This window comes from Pogona vitticeps, chromosome 2 (assembly GCF_051106095.1).
Source record: "Pogona vitticeps strain Pit_001003342236 chromosome 2, PviZW2.1, whole genome shotgun sequence".
NCBI lineage: Eukaryota > Metazoa > Chordata > Lepidosauria > Squamata > Agamidae > Pogona > Pogona vitticeps.
The window spans coordinates 305,569,428-305,588,905 of record NC_135784.1 but is presented as its reverse complement, the minus strand read 5'-3'; the positions used below and the strand labels follow the sequence as shown (position 1 = coordinate 305,588,905).

Here is a 19,478-nt window from a genome sequence, read left to right as displayed (position 1 = left end):
CTAACGGCAGGTTCATGCGTTTTAAAGGAGAGAATTTCATCAGTCTTTAAAGCGAGGGTTTGCAAGTCTTTGTAGCCTCTCTCCAACAAAGTACTCCTTATTTCTGAAGGCACTAAATTAAGAAAATGCTCCATGTACAACGCAGTTCTTAAATCCTCAAAAGTACTGGCGCCCAAGGAGCTCAACCACTGATCACCTAGATGTTCTATTTTGTCAGCTAGTGCAGAATAACACTCATTAGGCTGCTTTTTCAGTTTTCTAAAGTTCTGCCTCAGTATTTCCGAAGTAAAACCAAATTTTCTCTTTACCACCTCTTTAAAAATAGGCCAGTCAGGGTCCTCATCAGATAATTTGGCTACTAAGTTGGCAAGTTGCCCAGAACACTGAGTACGCAATAGCTTGAGGTACCAGGCCTCCGGTATCCTAAGGTCTCTACACGCTTGTTCAAATATCGATAAAAATGATAAGATATCATCGTCATCATGGTAGTAAGGTAGATTGCTTCTATCAACACTGGCTATTGAGTTCTTAAACTCCTCTTTTTCCTTCAGCTCATTAACCAAACGCTCCACCTTTTTCTCTCTGTACTGCTTCAATAACTCATCAGCAATGTTCTGATTATGAATAGATTGAGTGTGACAAGCAACAAAATTAGCAAACATAAGGGTTAACTTATCCACTGGTGATAGACTCTTGTTAGGATCAGGGCCCTCAGCACCGGCTGCTGCTGCTGCTGCTGCTCCTGTTGTCCCATCAGAAATGTTTCTGACCGGCACTCCCCTCCTTACTGGAGTGCTGGCACTCGCTATTTCCTCTGCCTGATCCATCTGTTGCAACTTAGACCAAGTCTGATCTGGATCAGATCCAAGTAGATCCTGGACATCCTGTGCTGGGAGTTTAGCCATTATATTTCCCTTTTGTAATTCCCTTCTCAGTTGTGAAGAACCATAAGTAATCCTTTGCTTAGCTCCACTTTGAGTCAAGACGTCGTGCTCAACAGCCTCCAAAAGCTCTTGATGCAAGGGCTTCACATCTTTACTAACCAAAGGCAGCCTAGCAGATGCACCACCAATCTTAACTTTTCTCTGAGTCACAAACTGCTCTCCAGGCAACTCCAAAAATTCTTCTCCTTCTAAGTGTTGCTCCATGCAAGCTGCAACTAACTCAGACGCCAAGCTGACCCAAAAGGAAAAATCTCTCCCTGCCCTTGTAGCCGAAACTGTAGGGCGAGGGCAAAGCCATAAAACACTCTGGCAGAAAACAGCCCTAAACTGGAGCTTCAGAAGGGCGACCGTTTACTTGCATGAAAATGCCCACTCATTAAACAGCCCAATTACATAACCAAAGCATTAGTTCTTACAGACTTGGCTTAAAGCTAAGTCTTTTCATTAAGACCCTTAGCTTAAAAGAAAAATGTAATCTGGCTACTTTATAGCTCTTCAAAGTAAATAGCGTGGAAGAAACCCCTTTGCCAAGGCTTGGGATTTTCCAGCAGTGAAAAGCACATGCATCGAGATGCTTGCTGCTTTCAACTTAAGCCAAAGTAAACACAATAAATCAAAGCCCGTGTTTCATCCCACCGCTGCCACCATGTAAGCAGCCCCTTATCTCCAAAGAGATTTATGGGGGTGCCGGAAACTGGGATGAGTACGAAATCCAGACAAACCTCTAACTGCTGAGCAGAGCCACTTAGTTCCCAGCCAGGTCTTGTCTAAATTTCTTCCTCAAAAGCCAATCTCCTTTATTAAGAAAGCAACACACACAGACAAATCCATGAGCTATACTCAGAATAATCTGGCTCTGAAACTTTGGTAGCAAACACACGTGGCCAATTAGACATTCAGCTAGTCTGTTCAAGAACTAATACATGCAGATTTAGACATTACTGCTTTATTGAAAAGAATTGCTTTAGAAAAGATTTCAGTTGATAGTAAAATAGTATAGTAGGTACATTTTCATATCAAGGCAAACGGAACACTCCACTCCCCCACTCCAGCTGGAAAAATAAAGAAATGTAACTATGCTAACTAATATAAAGGGTAACATAGTCCATCTCACGTGTCTTGGGTCTTCATAGGCTGATGCTAGATGAAAACCAGTTGACTTCCATCAGTCCAAGGTAGGAAAAATAGTCCATTATGGGAAAAGCACGTGTCTGCCCTTTCTCAGACCATCTCCATCTTTTTCCAACTCCTCACTAACTTCCTTCTTCTTCCCAGAATGCTTCATAAGGAACACCTCCTCCTGGGTCTTGTTGTTCCGCCTAACTTTCTCATGAAGCTTCAGTTGTTATCATACTTTGTGGCAGAATTATTTTGACTACGAAAGTCTCTGCTCTCTACTCAGCTTAGCAACGAGATAACCAGAGAGCAAAGCTTCTCTGAAACAGCATGTAAAACTTTCCTACTACAGAACAGACTTTAAATCAAAATGGGTGCTATTGGGACAATCTTAGGACTACATATCCCATTCTAATACACATAAAAACACAAATCATCACATGCCCCAGGAGAGTTTACCACATGGCACAGGAGCCCATGGCATTGAGGGAGTTATATTTGGCCACAGCAGAATGAGAGGTCTTCTTTGGCACTGAAAGGTATGCATGAGGCATTCAGTTTGTCTTCAGCTCAGCACAACATTACATTTGCCAGTGAAGTAGAGTTTGCCCTCAGGAGGGCTGGAGGCAAGGAGGTATTTGGGAGCACAGCGGGCTTTTTGGCTTCGTCGGGCAATGAGGAAGCTGGCAGCAGGAAAGCAGGCTCTTTTGGCCCCATCGGGCACCGAGGTAGTTGGCAGCAACAAAGTGGCACATCTTGCCCCATCGGGGCACAGAGGCAAAAGGCAGCAGAGCAGACTCTGGTCTTCATCAGCAACATCAGATTTGCCAGCAAAGGAAAGGTTGTTGCCCCCAGGAGGCAACTGAGATTGCTTCCAACTTCCAACAGCACCAGCAGCACCATCAATATGAACAAGGTCGGTGCTACTAACAGCGGTTAATCCACGGGGCCGCGGGGCTGTCGGAAGCAGATCAGCTCTGCCATCTGAAGCAGAGTGATGGGGCGACAAAGATGCTCATTTAGAAAGCTGGGGATTGCTTTCAACTTGGCTGCTGAGACCACCCAGATATGATAAAGATAGCCCTTGGAGGTTGGGGGGGGCTTAGACAGGCCAGCCCCCTTGGCACGGGTTGAAAACCAGGCAACCTCTGCAGTCTGAAGCTGGGCAATGGGGTCATGAGATGACACCTGGACAGGCTTTGGGACAGGCCGAGGAGGCTCACCGGTCCACCAAGGTTGCTCCCATCCTTCAAAGAAACTAAGATGCTTGTGTAATAAATAAAATAAATTTTAAAAATAGAACAAGAAAGCTGGGGATTGCAACTTGGCTGCCGAGACTGCCCAGATATGATAAAGATAATCCTCGGCAGTTTTGGGGGGGCTGAGATACCTCTTGGTACGTTCAGGATGCCTGAACCGGCCTTGGGTATGCCAACTGTCAAGAGACCTGGCTGGCCCTCTTGCCACGTTTGGGTGTGCTAGGCTTGATGAGATAAAAGTGAGGAAATATTAATCCAGCTACATTCATCTAGATTTATATTTTTATGAATACGGATCAACAAATATTTGATGAATCTGCTATATTCGTCGGGGGAAAAAATGATCCATTTTTATATTCTTCCCCATCTCTAGTCTACACAAACATGAACTGGATGGGGGAGGTCAAGAATGCCAGTGGGAGAAACAGCGGAATGATGATATGAAGAGATTGTGACATTACTTGTGGAAGAAGGTGCCATGGAAGATCCTATCCATGCCCTGCCTAGACTTTGAGAATGGGAGTTGTCCTTTCTTCCATCTGTTTGAGATGGGGAGGTGAGTTGCTCTGGGGAGCTTCCAATGAAAGGCTGTTTGATTGCCTGCTTCCAGTTTAAAGGTCATAAGTTTTAGGTCTTTAGCGTATCAGCAGCAACCTTAAACTCCAGTTGCTTCCTGAGGGAAGATGCTGCCAGCGTGGAGCACCCAGCTGAGCTTCGAAGGCACTTTTCATTAGAACAGAAGGTGGTAAATATGGAATCTGCGCTGGCATGCTCCCACCCAGACACCATCTGTCTGAAACTCCTGAGTGCTCTGAGGCTTTCTGGTTGCTAGGGCAAGCAAAGCAGAAATAGCACGCCACAAGCGTGGCTTCAACATTCTTGTTTTTTCTTCCTCTTCGCAAAATTTACAGAGGGAAAGAGCCAAATGAGAAAGGAAGGGAAAGAGCCAACAGCTGGTTGTCTTTGGGATCCAGTGCGCTCCCTCCTGCCATCTGTTCTTGGGTTGAAACACTGCAGAAGTGGACATGGGAAGCTTCGAAGAAAAAACCAGAAAAGCAACTGGCCTACCATTTTCTTGGGACCTTGCCCAGATTCAGTGAGTTCATGCCAGTTCTTTTAAAAAATAATCTCCTTTGAAGCAAATTCCTTTATACATTGGCTCAAACGTAAATCTGGACTAATTCCCACATCAGTGCCTTTAGATTTGCAAAATGCTGTTGAAGGTGGCTGAAAGGAGTATAAAACTCCTGGACTTTACTCCCAGATCCTCCCCATCATCTCTGCAGTTAGAGGGTGCAGAAGAAGTCTTGTGTGTTAATGGGGAAAGGATCAGCCTCCTTTTCCTTTGGCACTAGATCCCAGCCTTCTACAATAGGGCGTTGATGGCTCTGTTTTCCCTCTCCCTGATTTTATATCATGTTTGTCTCTTTTGTTTTAACATTTTAATCCTACAAAACTGACTGGACAGCTCAGTGAGTTAGGTACCTGACTGTGGAATGAGGATGTGGGACTTTGGTTGCCTATTTCACACCCAGGGTGAAGAGCCAGCCGGTGCAGCTTGTAAAACCACAGGCCTGACAACTGCTTTGTGTTTGGGTGAGAAGCAGTTAACTGGTTTAAAAAAGGGAACAGCTACTGATATTTTCTCTTGCTTGGTGTTTCTGGGTGAATGGGAGTGAGCACAAGAGGGGATCCTCTAGACCAGTGGTACCCAACTTTGGGCCTCCAGATGTTCTTGGACTACAACTCCCAGAAGCCTTCATCACCACCACCTCTGTTGGCCAGGATTTCTGGGAGCTGAAGTTCAGGAACATCTGAAGGCCCAAGGCTGGGGACCACTGCTGTAGACCATCTTGACTGCTGCCATTGGTGCAGTCAACATTCAGGCTGCCCTTTGCTATGTAAAGCTTGGCATCCTATTTCCTGCTGGCAACACAGACAGAATATTGTACAGTAATATAGGGCCATTTCCTAGAGTTTTTGATTGTGGATACAGAAGCACAATATCCCACATTCATAAACAAGAGATTTTTTTTTTAAAAAAATCTGAATCCACTACATAATACCCTAGATATCTTAGGTAAAGGTAAAGGTTATCCTTGACATTTAGTCCAGTCGTGTCTGACTCTAGGGCGTGGTGCTCATCCCTGTTTCCAAACCGTAGAGCCAGAGTTTGTCCAAAGACCGTTTCCGTGGTCACATGGCCGGCATGACTAGACACAAAACACCGTGACCTTCCCACCGAGATGGTACCTATTTATCTACTTGCATTTGCATACTTTCGAATGTCTAGGTTGGCAGGAGCTGGGACAAGCAATGGGAGGTCACTCTGGCATGTGGATTTGATCTTATGATGGCTGGTCTTCTGACCCTGCAGCACAGAGGCTTCAGCGGTTTAACCCGCAGCGCCACCACGCCTCACCATATCTTAGGAACACTGAAAAAGCAGAGTTCCTCATCAGATAGAAGCTTCCACACACATATCCTCTGGCCAGTCCTGAACACATCCAACTTCAACTATTCGAGCAGAGTTGAGCCTGGGTTAAGAACAGCAGGTATCTCCAACTAGAACAAAGGAGGCATCCTGTCTGAAACGACAGAGAGTTAAGGCCGAACAGTGTTGACGGTGTTGTACCTGATGGACCAATGATTTCATCAGAGCTCATCCATCTTGTTTTCTTTTTCTGCAACTCCTGGAATCACCTGGCTAAGCTAAGCTAGCTGGGTTGTCAATTAGGACTCTAAGCTCCGCATGGGACTTGGCATCAAGCAGATTCTTATTTTCCTACATACAAACACAGAGGAAGCCCTTCATATCTTGCAGCTCAGGATGGCGAGATGGAGCCAAAGTGGGCAATATCAAGGACCGGAGAGTATGAACCACTTGTGAGCCCTCAACCCCACCATCCTTGTAGCCCACATGTCAGCTGGCTGAACTTAAACTGTCATATTCTTAAAAACACAGAAGAAACCACTTCAGTCTTGGAATTTTCCATTATGCAAGCCAACAGAGTTGGATCCTATTGTAGATGGAAAAGTTGGAGGGATCAAAGTTCCCAAAAAGAAAATGGAAACCACCCAACATTTTCTCTTAGACAAGATAAATAACACATCTTTCCTCATCCAGGAAACATTTCTAGCAACAATGCCCAGCTTAGAAATTTTTGTCTTTCATATTAAAGCTGATATCTTTTCTCCCCTTTTTCCTTATGGAGAAACACCTTGCTCATTTTCTCTGGGATCCAGTTGCCGAAGCAAGGTGGACTGTTAAATCTCCTTTTTCCTTCCTTCCTTTCTTTTTCAAAATCATTTGGTTTATCACCTGCTATAAACTATGTGCTCTTTTCTCATTTGCATGCAGGATAGTATAAAATGGATTTTCACCTTAAATCACAAAATGCATCATTAATGGTAAAGGGAAAGAATTAATAGCTCAGTCATTATGTTTTAAGGAAGAGTGGAATGGAAAAAGGAGGTAGGGAAGATTCTCCCAACCGTATGAAAGAGATGACTGCAAAGAGAAAAATAGCCAACCCCCTCGAGAATTTTTAGCAACACTAAAAAGTTTGGCCTACCAAACTTTTTCCCCTCCATATCAGGGACAGAACCAAAGTTTGGAGGGGGGAATGTGTGTGTCTGTCAAGGCACTGTACAAATCTATGCATGCCCCCCTCTTAGGGTTGGAAAATAATTTTTCATTGGATTCCAAAATCTTGGTGAAAGAAATATTTTTGCACATCTTGTAAGCATTGTTATGACAAGAGAGTCATTTTGTCTGAAGAATTTACAAATGTTTTAGGATTATGGGTGTTTCAGAGCCATGAAGTATCCACAAATCAATGTGCACATTTTACCAGGTGAATAGCTAAAATGCAGAGAATTTAATATATATAGAATCTCTCTCTCTCTCACTCTCTCGCTCTCTCTGTTTGTCCTTAGTGACTGGCAGCCTGAGAGGAGTTTTGTGCCCTGTAGCTTTTAAATATATTTTCAGTACAGTGGTACCTCGACTTATGAATGTCTCCACTTGCAAAAGTTTCGAGTTACGAATGGCTCCATTCGCAAAATGTTGCTTTGAGTTGCGAACGGAGCCTTGACTTGCAAAGGAAAAAAGTTCATCTTAGGTCAAAGGAAGGAAAAGTGGTTGAGTATGGATTAAGAGGCTTTGCATTAGTTCCTGTGAGAATTAATGCTTTGACTTGCGAACAACGCCTCGACATATGAACGAAAAACAGCTTGAATTTATTAAATGGTTTTCAATGCATTCCTATAGGAAATCTTGCCTCATCTTATGAACTTTTCGACGTATAATGCCATTCCAATATGAATTAAGTTCAGAAATTGAGGTACCACTGTATTGATTTTATTTTATTTGCAATTTTAAATGCCATGTTTCCCCTGAAAAGAAGACAGGATCTTATATTTATTTTTGCTGCAAAAAACCACATTAGAGCTGATTTTCAGGGATTTTTTTTTAATCATGTGCAACAATCTACATTTATTGAAATACATAGTCATGTCATCTTCTTCTGGTTGCTGCACAATGGTGGAGGGCGGGGTTTCACTTAATTGGGGCTTATTTTTGAGGTACAGCTTATATGACAAGCATCCTGAACAATCATACTAGGGCTTATTTTCAGGTTAGGTCTTATTTTCAGGGAAACAGGGTACGATACTTGTTTACCATATTTTTCCATGTATAAGATGCTCCCCACTTTTTTTAACCCAAAATTTCTTTCATTGCAAGAAACTGAAGGGGGAAGGCAGGGATCAAAGCGATCCACTTTCGTTGCAATAAAAACTGCTTTCCCCCAACACTTGCAAAAAAAAGGGTAGGGGAAAAGCAAGCAAGGGGGGGGCTGGAGGATCACTTCCCAGCAAGAGCACGCCACACAAACCTCCGAGTCCCCCCTTCCCACCCACTGCAAACAAGAGTGTGCCTCCTTTTGTCTTTCCTCAGCCGAAGCAATGACAGGCTAGCAATGAAACCTGCCGAGTCCTCGAAATGAGCAGCCAATCCAGCCAACTCTGCCACCTGCAACCCACTCTGATGACCGGTGGTCCTCCGATCGCCAGGTTGCCAAAGTTCATTGTGGAAAGTCCTGCTCTCTCTTCCAAAGGCCGTGGGGAGAGCACGATCCGCACACCCTCAGGGAGTAATGTAAAAACGTGCCAGGTTGGTGGTCTGGAGAAAAACCAATGACCAGACCATCTACCCGCAGCCCACAAGACAGAACGTGCCCTTGCCTTCCACCAGCACCCACCATCAGGCGCAGGGAGCGGCGCAGTTGGTGCCGCTATAAGGCAAGGGTGTGCTCTGTCTTGTGGACTGTGTGCAGCTGGTCTGGTCGTTGGTTTCCTCCAGACCGCCAACCTCCAGACTGCCCACTTGGCCGTCAAGCCAACAAAGTCTGTAGCGTTTGTGTGGCGTGCTCTTGCCGGGAAGCAATGCTCCACACGCCCCCTTGCTTGCTTTCTCCCTACACTTTCTTTACTTCCGTGTATAAAATGACCCTCAATTTCCCCTCTAATTATTTTAGGAAAAAAGCGTCATTTTATACATGGAGAAATACGGTAATTCTTTTTTATATATATTTGTAGACTTGCTCTTTTTAGAGTGGTCTGTTACCTTTTTCATGATTTGAGCTACTGTGGGTCCTTTTGAGGAGAAAATTGGGGTAAAAATGTTTAAATAAATAAATAAATATACTCTATGAGGTGTCACCATTCTTTCAATAATGTGTTGGCTGTTAGAACAGTTCATTCGTATTTTTGCTATTTACAGGAAACAGCAGACCGCTATAAAGGGTGCTGAAATAAGAGAGGAGGAAAAAAATTACTTTTAAAACTATTAAGTAGGACCCCGGTATTTGCAGGATTGGCATCTGTGGTTTCACTTCTCTGTGGTTCACTACAAGGAAACCTCCTTCTGACCTTTATCCCACCCCCTTGTATGTTGCATATATGGTTCCTTTTGTATCCCCGGTTTCAGACATCCCTGATAGATTGTGGATCCAATCCTCATGGATATGAAGATCCTGCTATAATTCCAAGCATACCTAAATCGCCATGACTAGCTGGTTGGCTGACTTGTACGTTCTGAGTCTTCAAAAGTCACTTCCCCTCTCTCCATTTCTGACTGAAATCCGGCCATGTCTCCAATAGGAACTCTTAATTCAACCTATTGTTTTCTTTCTGTGATGTCCATAGATATTAGCCACATAACTGGCGGCAGTCATAGATCTGCAGGAATACGGATTTTTTTTTTCTTCATTCATATCAGAGTGTTGCACAAATTAAAATTATGGATGGGTATGGCATATAGGTAAAATGTCAACAAAATAAAAATGTTAAGATAATTAGTCTATTTTTGACCAGAAGGAGGCTCCTTCGATAGTGTCATCTTGGCCATTTGCTAGATCTTCTTTTGTACACATGGTGAGATGCAAATTGCATGCCCCGGAGTGCTGCATTGATTGAATTTCTCCATAGTCACAGAAAATGTGTCCTGTATCAAAGTAGCCCCATTTTACTTGATCATTGTTTGATCTTCCTATGTCACTCCAAGGTCTTTGAAGTGACTTCCAGATGGTCCAGCGAGAATCTTGTCCTAGAGGGAAGACAGCATTCATCCATAGGGCAAGATGTGTTCCTTTTGCTCTCCATAGGTTTAGCCTAGCTTCTTCTGGTTTAACATTTAGAGATTGAGATCTGCTGAGAAATTTTGCTCAATTTCAGCTGTCATCTAGGGGTTTGGTGTCTTTGAAGTGGATGGGTTTGGTGCTGTGTTTTCTTATTCTGTCCATCATTTGCTAGCGCATTCCAACATACTTCTGGAGGAACAATGAGAGCCAATAATAAAGGCTCTGGAGACTGGAAGGAAGGAAGGAAGGAAGGAAGGAAGGAAGGAAGGAAGGAAAGAAGGAAGGAAGGAAGGAAGGAAGGAAGGAAGGAAGGAAGGAAGGAAGGAAGGAAGGAAGGAAACTTTAGGTGTTCAGGATATGTCAAAATTCTCATTTTCTGTGGCCATTTTACTCTTTCACAGTTCCTAGCAAAACAAGGCATGAACTCTGCATTGAGCTGTGATCTTTTAAATGTGCAATGGAACTGAAACAAATTGCATTTCCTGTATTCCCTACCACGCACACCCAGAATGAAAGGTAGAACAATTTGTTCACATTTACATGTGTGTGAGTGTGGGCAGGCACATGTGTTTCCCTTTTTCCAAGAAGAATTAATGGTGCTTCCTCCTCCCACTGTTGCACTAATGACAGTCTGCAGCAGCAATCTGTTCTCATTAGCCATTGTTTCATTCCTAACAATAGCAGAAAACAAAAATCCATCTAAGCTAGAAATAGACAAGCAGAGGGTGGGAATTGTGTTCCTTTCAGATATGTCCACAAACTAGAATTGTGTTTAGTTCACATAGACATAAGAAATTTTCTCAATTTGCTAATTTCTTCAAAAACAGGATGGGAGGAGCTCTATCTATCTATCTATCTATCTATCTATCTATCTATCTATCTATCTATCTATCTATCTATCTATCTATCTATCTATCTATCTGTCTGTCTGTCTGTCTGTCTGTCTGTCTGTCTGTCCGTCCGTCCGTCCGTCCGTCCGTCCGTCCGTCCGTCCGTCCGTCCGTCCGTCCGTCCGTCCGTCCGTCCGTCCGTCCGTCCGTCCGTCCGTCCGTCCGTCCGTCCGTCCGTCCGTCCGTCCGTCCGTCCGTCCGTCTATCTATCTATCTATCTATCTATCTATCTATCTATCTATCTATCTATCTATCTATCTATCTATCTATCTATCTATCTATCTATCTATCGGTAAGAATTATTTGCTAATATACAGTCAAAGGTGGGAGAAAACAAAATGAATAAACTCTTCCAGGCAAGCAGACAGCCTGCATGTGCTCAACTCATAAAATACCATTCCTTGATGCACGCAAACCCTGGTTTTCTTCCCCCATCTCCTCAGCCAATGACCCACTCACCAGTCAGAGCGCATGACTCTTCGTCCTCTTCGGCTGTTTGACCAATCCTTGGCAGAAGCATGGATTTGCCTGTCCCGCCTCCTTGTCTGAGTGGGCGATCAGCTGAGAAGGTGGGACAGGGAAGCCCATGTTCCTGCTGGGGACTGGCTGGAAACTCGAAGAGGAGGAGGAGAGGATAGTGTGCTGACTGATGAGTGGAGAATCCAGCCGGGGAGGTGGGGAAAGGGAACGTGTGGCACCTGTGGGGCCACACGTAATAACGGGCATGAACCTCCAAAGCGAGGTTCAGACCCATCTCTACAATCCTGTGCTCAATCCCTGTAACTTCCATGCATCAGAATGTTAAGCACAAAAAATCTCATTGCTTTGTAATCTGTACGTTGTGCATTAAAATTTTATAATTGCTTTATTTGAAGCACTTACACCTCCATCTTCTTTCGGTCAGCCCACAATATCTCCATTGTGGAGCCATCTCTCGTGATTTCTGTCTCTCTCTCTTCTTCCATACTTTTAGAAAGCAATTGAAGCTTTTCTTAAAATTTTTAATTATTGTTCTTTAAAATTAATTTCAAATAGATTTTAATATGATGTTATTTAATTCTTTTTCATTGCTTTTCTGAAAATCACAAAACTACCAACGGGTGATAATAATGGGTGAGCAATTTGAAGAAAATTACTATTTAAATATTACTATTATTCTCTCTGCCAACATGGGAGATTAATATAATGAGTAAAGCATTTTCCCCTCAATCAGCCTATTATTTTTTCTTTCCAAAAGATAGACAAAAGCTGCTATTTTGTTGTTTTTTAATAGACACTATTAAATATTAAATATTGATCATTATTATCATCATTATTAATGTTCCTTGACAGAACATGTTGGTTCAAAATAAATAAATAAACGGCAAGCCAACAATGAATGTTATTTCCACTTTGCCACTGAATTGACCACAATAAAGGATGAACAGCATTTTCTTGAAACAATGCAGCATGTAGGGGAACAGTGAATGCAATTATGATTTTCTTCTTAGGAGAACAGGCTCTAAAAGACCCATTAAAAGATAATTATTGCCCAGAATGCAATCTTACGAAAAGCCACAGGACTTGGGCTTGAAATCAAGATTTTGCACAGATTGAACATCATAAGAGCACTTTTCAAAATAAATGAAACCAGAGGATCTCTGAGAACAGCTTGGTGACATCAGAAAGAGAATGTTTGCTGAAGGTTATGGTCTGATTCCACAAGTTAAACTGGTTCCCACTTCTGATCTGGTTTCCTGTACCATTTGGTGGATATGCTGACTATTTTTATCCATGGAGTAATAGCATTGGTCCCTCAATCCAAATGCAGATTGGAGCCAAGAAATCAGATTGGAGCCAAGATGAAGACTTGGAAGGGCAACTATGGAGAAACTATAGAAAAGATCATCTACTGTAAGCATGTGCCATTGGAGGCCACGGCTGACATTTTTCATATGATGGTTGCTATGTATGGATGTGAAAGCTGGGCAGTCAAGAAAGCTAAGAGGAAAAAGATTGTTTTGTGCAAAATATTGCACCGGATATTTGTTATTTAGTCATTTAGTTGTGTCTGACTCTTCGTGACCCCATGAACCAGAGCACGCCAGGCCCTCCTGTCTTCCACTGCCTCCTGGAGTTGGGTCAAAGTCATGTTGGTCACTTCGATGACCCTGTCCATCCATCTCATCCTCTGTTATCCCCTTCTCCTCTTGCCTTCACACTTTCCTAACATCAGGGTCTTTTCCAGGAAGTCTTCTCTTCTCATGAGATGACCAAAGTATTGGAGCCTCAGCTTCAGGATCTCTCCTTCCAGTGAGCACTCAGGGTTGATTTCCTTCAAAATGGATAGGTTGGATCTCCTTGCAGTCCTGGGGACTCTCAAGAGTCTCCTCCAGCACCACCATTCAAAAGCATTAATACTCCTGTGGTCAGCCTTCTTTTGGTGGTCAGCACTGGACAATATGGCTTTGCAAATACTCTGGATCATCGCAAATGCAAAAACAGTGGGTCCTAGATCAAATTGAGCCTGAACTCTCTCTAAAAGCAAAAATGATTAAACTGAGGCTGCCATACATCATGAAAGGATAAGACTCTTTGGAAATACAAGAATGCTAGGAGAAGCTGAAGATAGCAGAAAAATTGGGAGACCAAATGTGAGGAGGATTGACTCAACAGAGGAAGGCATGGTCTTGAAATTGCAGAAGTTGTGTTGGACTGTTAGAGGTCAGAGAGTGACCGTAGGTCAGAGGTGACTTGACAGCACATAACAACAACAAAGGGATCCACAAACTGGAAAGGGTACAATAGCATTGTGACACTAGTGGAATGGCCACCGTATCTTCCACATACCAGCTCCAACATACAACTTGGAAAAATCTGAAAACAGCTGAAAAAAGCACCATCCACACCACTAGGAAGTACTGGGAAATTTGTCAAAGTCCACCAACCAGAGAGTGTACCGCTTTACTGATTTTTTCCCATACCAAATTTGTAATCAATGGAAGGAGACAATGAATTTAAGTCAACGGGGCCATGCAACTGAGAAATCCGTTGCCAAGTGGCCAAAGAGACAATCGAGGACATGCAACAAGGGACTCCTGATCCCAGCAACCTCCAATCACAACTACCGTATAGTACCGTGGCTCCCAACGATGGGTTACCCAAGTGTTCTTGGACAGCAGCTCCCAGAAACCCCAGCCAGCACAGCTGGTGGTGAAGGCTTCTGAAAATCAAAGTCCAGGAACACTTGGGTTATCCAAGGTTGGAACCATTGGTATAGGATGTAGGAGTTGAATATGCCGGAGGCGTGAGATTCATCTCCAGGAACTTCCAATGAGTGATTTGGGAAAGAATGATGGCAATCACTTGCCTGGGCAGAGTCAGGGCCCCTGCACAATGGAGACAATGTCCTCCATATCTAGAGAGCTGGCAGTGTGCAATCCTCAACCTGTCCTGCCAACAACACTGTGAGAGGAGTGTACTGCAGTCCCCAGAAATCTCAGGGGCTTCCTTTGAAATTCCTCATATATTTCATCAGAAGAAGGATCCTTTCTTTTCTTCTCTCTCTCTCTCTCCCTCTCTCTTTCTCCACAATCAAGGTTCACTTTGCACAAAATCTGGGTGGAAGCACAAGTTGTCCATGCAGAGAAGGTACTTACTTGTCCCGCCGTGTCCAGAATGTCCAAATAAGCCGGCTCATCATCTATTCGCACTTGGGTTTTATAAGCATCCTCTGGAGAGAGGGAAGGAAGGAGGTAAACAAGAAAGAAAACAGATTATTGCTAGAATCTTGCAAGCTAAAAAAAAAAAAGGAAATGCCACTTTGAAGTTTTGCCACATAAAGGAGGATTCTTGTGATCTGACTAAATTGAACCACTTAGGGTAGCAAGCCCTCTTTATGCCAAACTCATTCTGAATTTGCTAGCTTTGAAGGGGAAAGGATAGCCCACTGCTTTCCAGCATCAATATTCAAGCATCTGTTCAAACACACACAACAAGCTACAGGACGCCAGATTTAGGCTGAATATTAAGAAAAGCTTCTTAACTGTTAGAGCAGTACGACAATGGAACCCTTGACCTTGGGAGGTGGTGAGCGCTCCAACACTGGAGGCATTCGAGAGAAAATTGGGCAACCATCTGTCAGAATTGATTTATGACACTGTTCTCCCCCAGCACTGGGAGACAGGTCTGAATGAAAACTTGTTTTTTCAGGGGTGGGGTGGATATATTCTATCATCTTATTGTCACATAAGAGGCTAAGGAACCACACAGTTAATTTGTGATCACATAGGGAAATAGATTACCATTTGGACCCCTTGTGGAGCAGTCCAATGCAAATTTGTGGCAACCACACAGTGCATGGGGAAATGTTCTGCAACCTTGACTCCAGTTTTTGCTTTCTGGTCCTGCTGTAGGGCTTCTACGTTTGGGGACGGGGGTGATTCCTGGCAGGCAGACAAAGGATTGCTTTAAGGGAGGTTGTTCCCATTAAAACGACCCTTTTCAGTGCTATCGGGCATGCTCCTTTTCAGCCCTCCGATCACACCCTTCCTCTCCTCATCCTAGAATCTGTGGCGCTCCCAACAGAGAAAAGATTGAGAACAGGAGCTATTGTTTTGAACACACTGAGCAAAAATAGTGAAAATAACACATTAAGACAAATAAGGTTTTAATCCAAATAATGCACAGAATGCCTGCTATATGGCATGGATGCTTAAGAATTAGGAGCACCGGAAGGATTCTTCTGTCTTGCAAAAATAAAGCCTCTTGTTTTGTGCTGCCTGAATGTGTGCTGTGCTTCTCAAAATAGAAGACATTCATTGTGCGGACAATTTGTGAAAATGACAGAGGTCTTGGTGGGCTAAAGCTAGCCCTGTTCATCTCCTTCTCACTCGGTTGCACAGAACTGTGCTGGCCATCAAAATATCTTGCCGAGGTGCCACTGAGAGCAGACAGCCTAAATCCACCGTGAGGAAGCATTTACCAAGGATCCTTCACAGCCCTAAGTTGAGGGAGAGGCTGTCATTTTAATGCTGACTAGAGGCAAAGGGGAGAGGAAAACATGCTCCCCAAAATGAAAATAACAGTGCCCATGGGAAATGGCAGTTCCTTTAAACCTCATGCTGGCTGGGTAGCTCAATAGTTTGGGTATGATTGGGAGTTCAATTCCCCACTGTGCCTTCTGTGAGTAGAGCCAGCCTGTGTAGCCTTGGGCAAGCTCCACATTCCCAGGATACCTCCAGAAGAAGGAATGAGAAACCACTTCAGAGTATTCTCTAGCTGGAGAACCCTGAAGTTGTTGCTGGTTGTTGCTGCTGTTAAACCCCATGTTGATTTTGACCCCCTCCGCACACTCTGCAAGCGCAATCTGTGAAATAAATGATACTGCAAGTTTTCCAATGTGACCACATGTAAGGTCACACGTCCTCTGGTTAGAGATGGGGACGGATATAAAAACGGATGTTTTTCTGATGAATATAGCCAATTTGTTAAATATCCGTCAATCCATATTTGTGGGTTCCAGAGACCCCCACAAATACGAAGGGATGAATATTTACCCGTTTTTATTCGTACTTTGCATTCAAAAAAAGTTCTGATTACCGGCAGCCAATCAGCTGATCAGCAGCAAAAAGGCAGCCACCACCTCACTCAGCCACCCAATACAACAGCCTACCACCCACCCCTTTCATTTCCCTACCTTAGCCCTCCCCCTCCCCCACCGACAGCCCCTTACCTTAATCGAAGCTGCCGAGGTCTCTTGACCTAGTTCAAGCCATGGCATGTAAAAAGGAAGACTGGCTGCCCTTTGTGAAAATGGCAGCTGCGGCTTCATTTAGGGTACGGAAGCTACGACTGCCATCTTTGCAAAGGGCAGCCTGGATTCCCTTAGCCTGCCTGCAGCAGCTGTTAAGGTAAGGGGTTGTCAGTGGGAATGGGGTGGGGGGCTACTATATGGAAAAGAAGGGGGTGGGTGGGTAGGCTGTGGGGTGGCTGGCTCTGGGGGGCTGCCTATCAGCCTCCGATCAGTTGATTGGTGGCCGGTAGGCAGAATGGGCTTCTGTGCTGTGTGGTAAACTCTCCTTGGGGACCCAACTATGGGTGAATAATTCAGATGCCCGATATCCAGTCTTCACCAAAGTTGACAGGCATGTTGGGGAAAGACATAGGAAGCTCTGTTGTGATTCTGGAGTTTCTAAATATCTAGGAGGAGCTTCCCTGGGGGGTCCTCTTCATGACTATATAACTTAGGGTCCATGTTCCAATATTCACCAAACTTTCAGGAGTTGTAGAAAAGCATTTTCCCTGCACATTCAATGTCTCTAAGTGGTTGGGGTCCAGTTTTATAGCCATTTAAAACAAAGATGGAGCGGCAGATCGATTCATCAAAGAATATTCGTATATTCGTATCAGTTGAGCCACTAACCTTGACGGATCACGAATCAAAATGGATCACCATTTTTTTATTTGTCCCCATATCTACCTCTGGTTCTTGAATAAGCTTAGCAAGCTCCGTGTGTGTGTGTGTGTGTGTGTGTGTGTGTGTGTGTGTGTGTGTGTGTGTGTGTGTGTGTGTGTGTGTGTGTGCGCATGTGTGCATGCACATGCAAAGCAATTTCAAAAACCATCTTTTTCTCATCTCCCTCTCTGGAAGCCAAGTGGAAAATGAGCACTGGCTAATATTGTATAGATTATTTTGCTCCACTGTATATTTCATGCCCTGTCTCGCTATTCATATTTTCTTGTTAAGGTTAAATGGAGCCGAAGCATTGGACAATATTTATTCTACAACAAGGGCTGGAAATTATCTGTGTTGTTTAATTAAACAACAATGCAAGACAGGCAGTGGGTTTATGGAGATGGATAGCATGCCCTAGTTGCGCACTGATCTGTGAGGTGAGGAGACGGCCCCAAACCAGCCAACAATGTGCTGGAGAAAGGCTGTTTAATTTATCAACGGAAGCATATGTGCAGCCAGGATCAGTGATAGGATTTGGCAAGCCCTCTAAGCCTATGAGCCATTACCTCGGCTGCCTGAAGGCGAGGCTGCCCATCGCTGATGTTGTTAGCACAAATACAGGATGTAAATATAAGTATTGCTCAAGGAAGGGCTGTAACTGAGCAACAGGGCAGAACATTTTTTTCCAGGAATGTACATGACATTAGGCAACATAATAGACCCTAGAGGGGGCAGAAGATCTGCCAAACTGCAGTCTCTATATTATCTATCTTCAAAGTTTGCTTTCAATCGGCTGGATGACTCAGTGAGTTAGGCACCGGCTCCGAAGGCAGAAGTTGGGAGTTCAGTCCCCCACTGTGCCTCCTGAGAGTAGAGCCAGCCTGTGTAGCCTTGGACAAGGTACATGTATCCAGAATACTCTCAGAAGAAAGGAATAAGCCATTTTCTGTGTCTAGAAAAGCAGAGCCCTGTGGCCCAGTGGTTAAACTGCAATACTATAGTCAGGTCTGTGCTTATGACCTGCATTCAATCTTGACGGGTTCAGATAGCTGGCTCACGGGGGGAATGGTATCCTCATCCTATCCATTGAATTCAGGCAATATAATCAATTGAAGATTTTGTTGAATTTGTTACTGCTGAGAATGGCATGGTTTTCTGTTCAAAAAAGGGAAGGAGAGTTAGGAAGCAAACACACAAACAGAAGGAGACACCAAATGATGATGCTCAAAGCATCAGGCACATCTCATCTCATCCCCTCTGTGCGTATTATTAGGATTAGGCATCCTTCAGTCTTGAGAGACTATGGTAACATGCTCTGTATGGAGGACTTCGAACAGCATCTAGTGTAGCTGAGAAGGCCAATTCGTGAGTAACAATCCCTTCCACACTGAAGACAGATACAATCTGTCCCCTGTCCAGCTCCCTGGTTTTGCTGCTTTCGGGACTTCATCTTTGCCTTGGTCTGCTGGACAAGGGTCTCTTCAAATTAGGAGAGGCCATGATGCACTGCCTGCCTCCAGGCTGAACGCTGAGAGGCCAAGGTTTCCCATCTGTTGAGGTCCATTCCTAAGGCCTTCATATCCCGCTTGCAGATATTCTTGTATTGCAGCTCTGGTCTCCCTCTGGGGTGTTTTCCCTGCACTAATTCCCCATCCAGGAGATCTTTTGGAATCCGACCATCAGCCATTCTCCCGACATGCCCAAGCCAATGTAGATGTCACTGTTTCAGAAATGTATACATGCTATAGAAAAGTGAGTTCCTATGCCTTGGTCTCTGTATGGTACTACTGCTAATGCTAGGAGTAGTAACTATCTCTCTTTTCAGACAGGCAAGTTTAGCACACACAGAATCTTCTTCTCTCTGTGTCCATAATCAGCAGTCAAGCAGAATCAAGTGGCCCCTATTATACCATACTGTTTTGCTATTGATTTTGATTCTGCATGCATTAGCATGCCATAGTGCAAAGCTTTTCAAGACGTCGACGGAGCAAAACAACACGGTCTTCATTTGCTCCGTGTCTCTGCTCTTTAGCTTATCCTGCATTTTCCCACTTAATTAGAACGCCCAGTACAGAGCTCTGATTAGGCTCATTTTGTGGTCTGTTAGGAGCCCCATCAGGCTATCTCTCCATCACAGGATGATAATGCAAGTGTTGTTCCATGAGAGATGCAGCACAATGCCCTGTGAA

The 19,478-nt window shown here is 44.0% G+C and overlaps 1 protein-coding gene across 1 annotated transcript in view; it reads right to left on the bottom strand.

Annotated features, from left to right (window-relative positions):
• RIT2 (Ras like without CAAX 2) overlaps positions 1–19,478 on the bottom strand; it is a 248,920-nt gene that overhangs the window by 139,189 nt on the left and 90,253 nt on the right. Inside the window, exon 3 of the mRNA XM_020810569.3 lies at positions 14,492–14,565. Within this exon, the coding sequence (XP_020666228.2) occupies positions 14,492–14,565 (74 nt within the window). The remainder of the gene's footprint in view (positions 1–14,491; positions 14,566–19,478) is intronic.